This window comes from Seriola aureovittata, chromosome 15 (assembly GCF_021018895.1).
Source record: "Seriola aureovittata isolate HTS-2021-v1 ecotype China chromosome 15, ASM2101889v1, whole genome shotgun sequence".
NCBI lineage: Eukaryota > Metazoa > Chordata > Actinopteri > Carangiformes > Carangidae > Seriola > Seriola aureovittata.
In genome coordinates this window covers 11005355-11018463 of record NC_079378.1, presented here as the reverse complement: position 1 = coordinate 11018463, position 13109 = coordinate 11005355, and the positions used below count along the sequence as shown (strand labels likewise).

General features: G+C 40.9%; 1 protein-coding gene and 1 long non-coding RNA gene across 2 annotated transcripts in view; one reads left to right on the top strand and one right to left on the bottom strand.

Annotated features, from left to right (window-relative positions):
- The window catches only part of LOC130182128 (uncharacterized), a 156267-nt gene that overhangs the window by 82567 nt on the left and 60591 nt on the right, over window positions 1-13109 (top strand). The gene's annotated exons all lie outside the window — the stretch shown is intronic.
- LOC130182126 (insulin-like) lies at window positions 7067-9108 on the bottom strand. The gene is made up of 3 exons (XM_056396745.1): window positions 8931-9108; window positions 8437-8629; window positions 7067-8180 (listed from the first exon to the last, which is right to left on the bottom strand). The coding sequence occupies exons 2-3, from the start codon at window positions 8615-8617 to the stop codon at window positions 8014-8016; spliced, it is 348 nt and encodes a 115-aa protein (XP_056252720.1). The 5' UTR covers window positions 8618-8629; window positions 8931-9108; the 3' UTR covers window positions 7067-8013.

The following is a 13109-nucleotide window of genomic DNA, read 5'->3' as shown; positions in this document are numbered from 1 at the left end:
TTTACATTATTTTCTAACAGCAGAGTTAGGCCAATATGATGGATTTACTTTTCCCACCACTGTTCAATAATATGTTGTTGAGAGTTAATCCCTCGGAAAATATGGAAAAGCAAAATAGAATAGATAACTTATGGCACGCTGTGAACTGTGTCACTTGTGAGGTAGATGATTCTTATTAGCAGTCCCTGAAAAGGGATCTGCTGGCAGGCAGTCTCGAATAATACCCCCCATTCGAATCCTTATCAGACACACATTCAAACAGGTAGGCAGAGGATGTGCGTGCAGAGAAATCGTAAATTCCCCAAGCCCTCGAGATCTTTCATGGGGTTTCCAGACCCTTATTCTTTCTGCCATGATGGATTCGGTGTATTAATAATAGACAAGGCCACTATTATTCTGGGATATCCAATTTAAAGTGATGAAAAAGTAATACACTGAAGCTTGAGTGAAATGAGAAATTGGAGAAAAGAGATATAAAGGGGTTTCTTAGAATGGGGAGATGTGCAGAATATCATATTAGGCCAGTGTAAATTACTCTTGTGCAATTTACTAAGTGCTCACAGTATTGAAAGCCTTGGCTGGACCCCTGAGACCAAATGCATGAAACTTCATAGATTCACTTCTTAAAGCCTGTGTATGCATAAAAAAAAGCAGAAATATGCAATTTGTGCCAGATTTATGAACCTCTTTGTACATGTTGTTCTTCGTCATACATTTAAGTCATTGTAAAAATATGCACGCATACGCAAGCCTAATGACAAGTTGCCGCAACCCCGCAGTTGTGAAGTCTCGTAATTAGCGAAATATGCTAAGAGAGCCACTATCGCCACCATGTAGCTCTGCAGCTCTGCTGTGGTTATTCATGTCTGACAATCGTTGATGATCGTTTGGAACTTACTGAAGATTGGAAGTCAACCTGGGGAGAAGTGGAAGTGCTGCGGGAGTGGTTTGAATTCTTCCCATGAACATTTTGGAATACGTGAAGAGTGTTATTTGCTCATTACTACTATAATTCATGTGAAAACATGTACAGCCTTTTACTCATGTGTAATCAAAAATCATGTTTTCAACGAGAGGGATACAAACGTGAAAATATTTTTATAACGCTGCTGATGACTGTTGAGGAAATTCAGTGCCTTGTACAACCACACAACTGTTTGCACTCTATCTTTCCGGTTAGAGCTCTTTATAAAAGCCTTGCACACACACACACACACACACACACACACACACACACACAAACACACACACACAATGTGTTTTCCCTTGTCTGATTAGACCTCACTGCTCAGATTAAGAGCGAATTTTGATGCGAAACGTTTGGGCTAACAGTGTTTTGGATAAAAATAGTAGAGCTGGTGAGCTTTAATTGTTGCTCCGTTGTCATGAAAATGGATATGTGAACGTATCCATTTACAAGAGTGAACCTCCTCTGCTGATGAAGACTTTACAGAGTGGTTAAAAGCTCCAGGAAAAGCTATTAATTGGACAATTGAGCTGGGGTTGTTTAGTCACTAATTTCTGTATGGAAGATGGCACATGCTTGTTTTTTTTTGTGTGTATGCATTGTTTACACCTTGACCATGCTAAAGAAAACCTGGAGATGATGTCACCAACAAAACACATGTTAATTCATATCCTGTAATAGTAGGAGAGGGGAAAAAAAGTTTTATAGAAACTGGATATTTCCTATTAAAAATCATTTTCACCCAAATCTCCGGATCTTACCATAAAATGATGTGAGAAATAATCAAAGAATGAGTTTTCATAAATCAGTGTTTTTTTCAGTACTGCATGGGAGATTTAGAAAGAAATGAGGGAGCTAAAGACAGTGGAAGGAGAAAGTGACAATAAGCGATTTCTTCACTTGAAGACATGTAAGATGATGTCTGAGAAATTAGCCAACAAGGGGGCGTATCCTAACGCATGTATTCACCCCTGTCCCACACTGGGTAGAGTAATTGAGCCTATTCATCACAGTGACTGGATCAATTTACCCTATGAGGACACCAGGCCCCCTTTTATACAAAATTAAGTGAATCAAATTCACCAAACTCCTCCCTTTCCCTCTCTTCCATCTGCCTCTCTCCTTTTCTGTCTCTTACTCCCTTTTTTCTTTTTTTCTTCACCCGTATCTTCTCCCTCTACCTTCACCGAATTCTTCTGAAAGCCTCAGGCGGAGTGAGAGTGAGCTCAAAGTATGTAAAAAAAAAAAAAAAAAAAAAAAAGAAAGGAGCGCTCGATGCCAGAGAGTGATGAGAAATCCACTCCAAGCTAATGGAATACAAAGACAATGTCTCCCTAATTTTCAATCCAATTATCTTGTGATTAATGCTGTAAGGGGGTTGTTCTTCAATGTGGTCGTCACTCACTTCACCTGATTAAATAGCCAGTGCTTTGCCAAAACAATCAGAGGTAGATTTGGTGCCGCTGCGATTGTTACTCAAGAGGGGGAACTGCAGAGGAGAGAATCAGGCAGATTATAATTACATTGTTATGCAGATTACAGATATTGTCGGAGGTGGACGATCTGAGTGTGTAGGTGCACGTTGAAGAAGCCCCTCCACCTCACTCATACAGGCTTTTTTTTTTTTTTCTTCTTTTTTCCCCCTTCTTCTTTTTTCCATTCCTCGTGACTTATCAGGAAGTGAGAGAACCATTTATAGAAAACATTTGGATATCAGCATCTGGATGTCTGATTTTTTTTTGCTAGTTGCTGCTCATGTTGAACATATATGGCTGAGCCTTTTCAGAGATAATGCTATACAAACACGACATAATGAACCCCCCCAATGAGTATACATTGTATCGTGCGGCAGCCCCAGTTTACATTTTCTCAAGGCCTATCAGGGCTGAAATTGAATTTGCACAGTTGAAACCAACTTGATTTGATTTGGGTAATAATGAAATCTGATGTTTTGCATCAGGAAGGGCAAATTTGTTGACAAGGTTAACAGCAACGTGCTGCTACAACTGTGAAAGTGTGTCTTGTGTGAGTTTATTTAGCGTGAAGGTGTATGTGTACATGTTTCCTGGTGTCATAATGTGTGTGTGTGTGTGTGTGTGTGTGTGTGTGTTATGTGCCTTTGTAACTATTGTATGACCTTGAGCTGTCTGGATTCAACAGATTCCCCCCACACACTAATCTCTAAGCTGTTTTTCAATGCCATGTTGCCTCAAGCAACAAAATGTCATATTGACATTGTGCCATTTCCTATTCTTTGATCTCCTTGATGCTGTATTGTCCAGGTGAGTTTGTGAAGGTGGGCTTAGCTCCATTTTTTTTCTGTCTCTAATCCAAAGGGACAGGATAGATAGAAAGAGTGGGAGTGATCAATGAGAAATTATAGGTTAGCGGCCTTGTTTCGAAGACCCAACGTTGCATTCGGCCTTCTGGGATCTGATCGCAGTCTTCTGATGAAGGTTAGCAATTATCCAAATCAATACATCCAATTCTATACAGGTCTAGGTGTCAGTACAGCTCAGTGTAGGTTTCAGTTTGGTTTTTCATAGCGGAAAGACAGACAGTATACAAAATTAACAAAGCTCCTCACAAGTCAGTGAGTGTTTCTGCACCACATGTTCCTTAGAGAATGAAGAGATCCGCTGAGGATGTCACTTTGCCCTGTAGATGAGGAGGGTCGTGCCCCAAATTTCAAGTTTTTAACTGGTTTCACACTAGACTTCAAATCAACATCTCTTTCCAGAAACAGTGTCTTCATTACTCAGGATCACTGGTCCTCAAATTTTTTTTTTTTTTTTGCTTGTGTCTTTGACTGCTTGTGAAACTCGCCACATGGTGTTTAACAGTTGTGAGCAGTTGATTTAAAGAGTGTTTTCCCTCCTTGGGCATTTTCATTTGTATCATTTTTTGTGGCCCAAAGAGGAAAAACAATCCAGCATTACAAAAGGAAAAGCAAACACTTTTCGTGCTTTCTATTGTTTGCTGCTGTTTCTATGCAAGTTTTTATAAGAATTTAAAAAAAAAAAATAGTTAGATAGAATGTTAAATAAAAGGTAACTCAAAAAATATTTTCTTTTCCAGAGTAAGAGTGCAGATGCCTTCAGATGCATTTTCGATGCTATGTGGACCTAGTGGTTCGATACCACTATGGGTTAAAAGAGAAAATATGGGTTTGTAATTTGGATGACCTGACCCTTTTAAGGACACTTTAGCCACACATGCACACACACACACACACATACACACAGACACGCACGCACACACACAGAGAAGAGGTGAAAACACTGAGAATAAACACTGCACCGATCAAGTGAGAGCAGCTATAATGTAATGGGATGTTTACATGCCTTGGGGCTATAATGAAGTGTCATTATATCGAGAGACCATTTAATTCTTGAGCCAGGTCTAGGCAGAAAAAGTAACAAAGAATATCAGGCTTGGCAACGGCTTGTTGTGGCCTCAGGGCTTGTTTTAACCAATTTGATAGGTTATTGTTGCTGTACTGTTTTTCCCCAAGTTGGCACCTACCGTTAACAGCTAATTTGTATTTTAACTTGAGTTGAATTTATCCTGAGAAAAAGGTCACTCTACTCATGAAGTACATGATTTTCTTCCTTTTTTTTTAATTCGGAAAATTAGAAAGGGGTTGCACAGTCGACACAGCCTAGTAATGTATGGTGAGTTTACACCTCGTATTCCACCATGGTATAATAATGTCTTCCATCCATTCCTTTTCTGATGCAATAAACTTCAGCTAATTCATGAGTCTAACACTTAAATAAATTAACCCTGCAAAAGTGCCTCCATCCTATGACTTTGTGGAACCTTTCTAATGATTAGGCAATGCAAAGCACCTGTCAGCATTTATCCACTCATTCATCACACTGCTGTTGGGTGAGACTTTAATGACCTTTCATTCAGTGTGGCCCCATTGTGACTGAAATGTGCACCGCTACATGAATATTTCATTACAACAAGCCGGAACTTGACCACATACTGTACAGCCCAACACACGTTTACTTCAATCATTTAGAGTTTCTTTTTATTCGTGTCATTGTTCTTTGATAATAATAAATATTCATGCGCCGGTTTGGATCCATAAACGTATTTATGGTGTTATGATTTAGGGATGATAATGATCATGTCAGATATGCAAGCATGATAACTTTCACACCACAAAATGACAAACTGACCAACAATAGTGCAGTGAAGTGCATCAATGGTATAAAATTCATGTCAACACTGTCAGTGAACATTAAAGCAAGTAGCTCTAAAAAAAAAAAAAAAATCAGGCCGACGCACAAAGAGAGATCTTTATTATCAGTGCCAAGTCAGGCTGGCTGTTACATGAAGGTACCTCTCGGCTGCATTGCAGATATAAAATTCATATTCTGTGGCCGAAGCTTGGTCTTCCTCTTTCTCCCTGCAACAGGGCCTGAACAGAATGTAATCATAGGAGAAACAGGGGGATCAGTCTTCTGCTCTACTTGCCACTCTGTATCTCTCTATATCTGACTCTCTCTGCAAAAATTAATGAAAAGCTTTTTATTTTTTTTTTATCATATATATATATATATTAAAGTGCCAATGAAAACAGGGAAATATCAGATAGCAGAAGAGCCAGAATTTTATTTTCCCTTGAAGGCAAAACATGACTGCTGTTGCCCTGGTGACCATTTCAGGACCGTGAATCAAAGGGGTGTTCACATGTGGCATAAGCCCCAAGTCTTGAGGGTTACTGTCAGTAGAAATAAGCTACCTTCCACCTTGTCTTTCTGGCGAAATATCACCATCACGCAAGATTGTTTTTCTGTCTTGGAGAGCACTCAGCAGTTGCTCAAACAAGCGCTGAACAAGTAGTTCAGCATGAGGGCTAAAATGACCCGAAGGCCGTTCTTCAGTGGGGGCTGGGAAAATAAAAACATGAGGAGACCCTGTTCTCGCTAATATGTTTTTTTTTTTGGGATGCACAACAGAGTAAGTGTAAACAAAAATAAATAAATAAATAAATGAAGAAAAAAAGATGACTGACTGAGTGAGTAAGTGGCTGGGCGATCAGCCGAGCAATTGAATGAGTAATTCAACAAGAGCGTGAGCTGGGGGACTGATCACCCGACTGACTGACAGTGAGACAGCTGACTGATTGTCTGAGTGACTGATGTCCAGGTAAAGCTCTACTGGTTCTTAGCATACTAATCATGACATTGCAAAGGCAGGGAGGGAGGGTGGAAATGAGAATGGAGGAGTGAAAGAGAGAGTGAAAGACTGAGAGAGAGAGAGAGAGAGAGAGAGAGAGAGAGAGAGAGAGAGAAATGGAAACAGAGATGGAGTAGCAGCAGGTGAGCAGAGGGGGCTGTGTGAGGCTTTGCAGGAGCGCAGTTCCAGGTAGCTCTAGATAAGACTCAAACAGGAAATTGCAATATGGAGGCACAGTGTCCCAGGTGGAATACAAAGAGACTCTCTCTGTGTGTGTCTCTCTCTCCCTCCATAAGTCCTCAGTGTAGGACGGTATACCAGTTAAATCCCTAATGCATTTGCTCTATGATCATTACCATTGCACTAAACTTTAATAGTCATATGAAACTGTGTAATTGCCCTTTATTATGAAAATCAAAGTGGAACATAATGTGGTAGTTTAACAACTATTTATAGTTATATACTCCCACACTGCACACCTTTGAGTTTACATTTAGGATTGCTTTAAAAAAAAACAACTATAAAGAGAGTCGTAAGGTGAAAAATATTTCTCTCTGCTTCTGCAATGTTTCTGAGGCTTCAAAGGACATATTTTAATTCCAGCAGGTCTGCAGAACAGCCAGCAGGGGGAAGTGCTGATCTCTGCTAAATGTGACAGAAAACTCACACACACATGCACGCACGCACATATATATATATATATATATATATACACACACACACACACACACACACACACACACAAAATCATGCATTTGTTCCATAGCTCATTTTGAGAAAGACTACTCACAGCCACATGATACGGTGTAAGCCTTGAACTTGAATGTTTGATATTTCTTGGCCAGTTTCTCTGCAGACAGGAGAAGGTTTACCGTTCTCAACTGTGACTGTCAAACTACACTTACATCAAAGAGAAGGTGCCCGCATGATCCTGATGAACTGCTGACTGACCACCTTTTCAAACAGGCTAAATTTAAATGAGCCATATCCATTAAGAATCACAGTGAGGGAGGGGAATCTGCGCTGCTCAAACACAGACATTGGTGACACACTCAGACTTGAGGCCAGGTTCAGCAGGCGATCATTTATTTGGGTGGGGCTACAAAGCAACGAGGACCTCTGCTTACACCCTAGCAATGTCTAGCTTATAGTGCACTAATGCTACGTTCAGTTTACCATTTACAAAAAGTGGCGAGTTTGTTCATGTCATTGCATGCTGATTGTCGTCATGCCAGTTGATAACAACGCATTACACACATACGAACACCATAGCAACACGTCCACAAATAGAAGTTGAACATTGCAGTATGTACGACTGATTTAGTGAGACACAAATAAGACAGTGCTAATGAACAGTACATTACCTTGTTTGTTACATGTGCTCTGCACTATAGGTAGGCACACAAGATTTTGCATAGGGCCCCAAAAAAGCTAGAAACGGCCAGTTGTCATCTGTCCAATAAATAATTAAATAATCTATAATAAAAAAACCTCCTCTAATATTCCTGCTGTGGATTATACCACTGACTTCACAACTGTGCAACACAATTGGTTGTTTACAATTGACTTGACTGAATGTGAGGTTGACAATAGAAATATAAAAAAGATAAAGATAAAAAACAAAACAAACAAACCATAAATAACTGTCAAAGAACCAGTCACTCTCTCTCAACTATAGAACTTTATTTTCTAGGAAAAAAAAAAAAAAATTTCAGTAACTTATCAGCATTTCATTTGAAAACACTTGACTTTACAGAGAGACAACAACACTGCCAATCTCCTGCTGATTGCGGGAGTAGGGAGGGGAGAGGTTGCACGCTCAGTTATCCAAGAAGCTAAGCTATGCTGGCTGTTCAATAGCAGTAGCTCTCCAGGTCATAGAGGCTGCAGGGCCTGTGACAGCATTGTTCCACAATGCCTCGCTTCACCATCATCTCCATCTGGTCCTGGGAGGCAAACTTGGCGCCCTCGTTCTCGCCGCCCACTGACGCTGCTCCTCCTGCCATTGGAGGGAGGACGCCTGATGGGAAAGACAGTTCAGGGCAAAAGTCATCAGGCTAGTTTAAAGTTAGCACACACAAAGCTTGGAGGAACTGAACTGAGGCTGGTACGCTAGTCTGAATTGTTGTGTAGCACACGATTAATATCCTGTATGTAGGCAGTCAGAGAGTAGCTGTTTGGGAAGAAGACCCTAAATGTCCCTCTATCACTAATATATAGTGCATCTCAGCGATACTGTTTTGTGTTGTGAAGTGTTTTGCAGTTGGTAGTCTCACGGGGCACAGGGTTGGCGTCTGACATGGGCATGTAGGTAAAACCTCTGTCTCCGCAGATCAGGTGAAGAGCATCGACCAGGTGGGAGCCACACAGGTACTGCGAGGCAATGGCTTGGGAGCCCGGGCATGACATGACCAGTAAGACCAGCATGGAAGCAGTATGGAGCCACAGTGCCGCCATAACGGAGAAGTGCTGCCCACAAAGACATGTTTGAATGAGGAAGCAGAAGCAGGAAAGCTATCTATTTGTTAATCAAAAATAGTGAAAGAGGAAGAGGGGATGAATGAGGTTAAAAAAAAAAAAAAGAAGATGGATGATAAGAGGAGGTCAAAGATAGATGATGATAAAAGTAGATAGGTGTAATGGAAGTAAAGTGCTGCCTTTTTAAAAGAGCATCAAAGAAAAGGTGGAGAAAATGATGGTGAAAGGATAGAAGAATGAAATGGAGGAGTAAATAGAGAAGGGGGAGTGGAAGAGGTGGATAACAGCTTACCTATAGTTGGAAGAGGAGGAAATGGATGAGATGTGCAGGAGCAGTATTGGGGCTGTAGAAAGCTGGTTGGTGTGAAGCTGACCTGAGGGACTTCTCTCTATTAATACTCCCATCGCCACCTGGACACGCCCGCCTCTGTGTGTGTGTGTGTGTGTGTGTGTGTGTGTGTGTGTGTAGACAGATGAACAGGCGTGAAAGTTGCCAGTCAGCAGACATTAAGTGACAGTTTAGTTCTGACTGACTGGTTTGCCGCAAAAAACATTACAGCACTTAGTAAAACAAACCGAGCTAATGAGGCAACATGATCTGATCACCTCTTACTGAGAAACACTGATCACCTAGCCTTCTGCTTATTCAGCTAAACAGCAGACCCGCCAATTATTCAATGTATTTTTCAAGATAGGCATAATGCCGTCTGGGCAGTTTCGTCCGGGATACATCATTGTCCTGTTTTAAAATGTCAATTCTCCAGAAAAGTTAATCACGATTGTATTATCATAGTTTTTCGACTCTCTGAATGAGTCTATCTGAGCTACCACACCATCTGATTCCTCTGTCTGTTTGGCATGTCTAATGATGTGGCACTACATGATGCAGCAGGTGTGTTCCACTTAAGTCTCCAGGGGAAATTTTGTGATAAATGATTCCCTCATTTAAGAAATTGACCACTTCAAATTGGAGATTATTTCCTCAAATACATGCTCTGTTCCTAACATAATTGCCGCTACAGCAGTCCCCGATCTTCCCTGGAAGGCTTTCCCCCAAGACTTTGAGAATCTGGCTGCAGGCATCTGCTTACATCCCGCAACAAGAGTATGAGTGAGTTTTTGGGCATTGATTTTGGGCGATAGGGAATGCCTCACAGTTGGTGCAACAATTCATCCCAAAGGTGTTGGACGGCATTGAGGTCAGGGTTCTGTGAAGCCCAGTCAAGTTCCTCAACACCGAACTGGGAAAAAATATCTTTTTGTGAACTTTGGTTTTTGCCTTTTTTTTTAAATATCACTTGATGCTGTAGAATTCAGATTTCTATTAATTGCAATTAAAATGATCTAACCAATACCATTAAAATCAGCCCCAGATAACTATCCTTCCTCCACCACACTTTGTAGTTGGCAAACATAACATTAGAGTGGCCAATAGGGAAAGTCACTGAGCCCGTTCTACTGCAAAAGTTTGATTACATGGCAGTATGCTTGAGGTTGCCAAACTCATCTTAGAAGTTGTGTCCATTTGCTTACCACAGAGGTAAATAATAAAACTCTAGAGAATCGAGACCTATATTGACCTTTTTATTCCTCAAGTAACTTTTCACCCTGCAGCCCAAATCTTTACATAATCTTCGGAATTGTTAAATGTTAATAAGCCATGAAATGCTAAAAACAAGCAGTCATTATTTAAGTGTTGCTGGGCCTGGAGCTTGTTGTCACTAAGCGATAATGTAGGCACAAGAATGAACAAGTATTACTGAGAGATGCATAGATGGGTATATTAACCAATATTGCATATGAGATAGAACAAAGATGGATAAACTTTGCTTGCCAGAACTTAACTTAAAATAGCACATCACTTAGTGATGCTATTGGCAGTTGCATTATAGCATTAACTTGTAGTCAACAGATGGAAGGAAGGTTTCTTAACTATCTTCTTAGCTGGCTGAACCATAAACAACACAATACTGTGGCAGGCACTTTTTGGCTCACAATGGGTATATAAACTGTTCACTAAAATTTTCATCATAGTATAGTGTAAGTCATGTCGTGCGTATGTGGAGTACTATCCATATGAGTTCTCCTGGAATTGGTTTTGGACTATTGTTTCCAAGGACCCTAGATCCATCCAACTGACACTGCTGACGCAGCAGGATCAAACATGACACTATCATATTGTAACTGACAGCACATCCTAAGATAGACACACCCTGCTTTAGCAAATATGGTTTGGGATTACATGAGATGCACCTGAATTCTCTTGTAGTTCTTAGGAACTTGGGGGACTCGTATGTCAAAAACTTTGCAATGAACAGCTTCTCATATACAGTCAATGAGCAGAGATATGGAAATGCAACACTGTCAAATGCGGAAATATAAAAGGGATAAACATGTTAAGATTATAATTCTCTTTTGTCACCTTGTTTAGTCATGATGCGATTAAAATAAAATGGTTGGGAGGACAAGGGAGCGATCAATAACTGCACCACCTTTATGATCAGGAAACGGATTCCACAGAGGAAATACACTTGATTTAATAATCACTTAGGTAATGATGACAGCTTAGGAATGCCACTACCTACGAAGGTGAAAGCTGTATATTTCCATAATAAGATTTCAAAATGATATTCTCCATTAAAGGAGATATTTAAGTTTCGCTATTGCTACATAGCCAGTGTTAGCATTAATAGCTGTTCACTTAGCAGTCTAGAAGAAACAACGCGAGTTCAGGATCAAACCTCATTCCTTTACTCGCCAAGAGCTGTCTCCAGCGGTGGAAAGTAACACCAATGTTAACTCTTGTCTCTATGACGTCTTTTCTTCTGCTTAAGTTAGCAGGCTAACCAGCTAGCCCCCTAGTCTCATCACTGAATGATAGCGAGTCGCAGTAGCCTCCAATCTGCCCTGACAACGTAGCACTGCGGGTGCGTTATAACCTCTTTTCAGTGGCAGAGAAAACTTATAGCCCCTTTAACATGTGATGTACAGACAGTACCTACTTTATATGTCATGCTTATATGGTAGCCTGCAGTGAAGCAGTCTCCTGCTGCTGAGGCAGGACTCCACCATGCAGGTTAGCTGATGGCACAGAGGTTGGTGATCCCTTTGAGCTCTCAGCAGGCTGGGAACTGCTAAGTCTTTGTCATCCAGGCTGGCACGGTCATTGTCAGGATGATGCCGGTGAGAGCAGCTTTTAGGTTATATGTTGAGGTATGTAATGTCATGTCATTTATATCTTAAATTCTTCATGTAGACATTTCTCTGCTACTGTGTGCCATTTATACCTCTTAAGGCACAGTGGCTTTCTTTTCTACTTTGTTCACATACAGAAAGACTGTTCTGTTGAATTCTCCTGGTCTCTTATGGCAAGAGCAGCCTGACTGACTCTTATTTTGGTAAAGAATTCCAGGTTGCAGTCTGTGTGGATTACTGATCACTTGAAGGATGACTGTGTCTGCTCTGTGTAAATTCCCCCGATAGAGGTGGGAATTAAAGGCTGCTGGGGCTGATCTCGTTTTTCTTCCTGATCCTGCTTTCCCACCTGGAGGTTGCTTGATGTTGTTGCATTGGCACTTGAAGAGTCTAAAAAAAGAAGTAACTGGTTTCTAGTCAGATCCAGTTTGAGAAGGATCTATTGTGCAAGTAAAGGGTTGCATCATCCATTTCTCTGTAAACCCAGTGTGTGAATTACATACAGGGGGCTTTCTGGTGAGACTCAGCCGGAGTTCAAAATCAAAAATGGTCTCAAAGGTATTTGTGATGAGGAGTGTGCGGTGGTGGTGGAAATTTTTATTAGGTTTATAGCAGCAGCAGTAGTAAAAGGAGTAGGAGTCCCACCAATAGTACATGGTGTTGGTGTTTGATACATAATCTATAACTAAACTAAACTGAAAAGGATTTGATACAGAACAGTACACTGTCATTCCCACATCCCTTCCTTTCTGATGAATTTGGTTCCAGGCATTAGGTCAGTATAGTAGTTTAGATTTTGTAGTAGCAAACGAACACTGAGATTAAAATGGTGGTTAGACATTTTTTTGGTAGCAATCCAGCAGCCACTTGCTGGTCTTCCAACCTACACTCAGTTAGGTGTGGGAATTCACTGGTGCAGCATGGATGGAGCCCAAGCTGGCTTAACCCTCTCAACTCCTTCCTGGATCAGAAGTCTAGTCCAAGAAGAGAAAATACCAACATCTATTCCACCAACCCCATCAACATATAAACAGGTTACGCCATCTCTTTCAGCGATCGTGGTTAACAACATCTGTGCCCCCCTCCATCAACTAAGTAAATTATGTAAACGGTAAATGGACTGCACTTATATGTTGCTTGTCTACCTTAGCAGACGATGCACTTAACAATTTGTCTCTCATTCACACACAGTAATGGTGGTGGTGCTAACAAGACCTTGGTCAGGCCAATGGGGTTTAGTGTCTTGCTAAAGTGCACTTCAACATGTGGACATGAG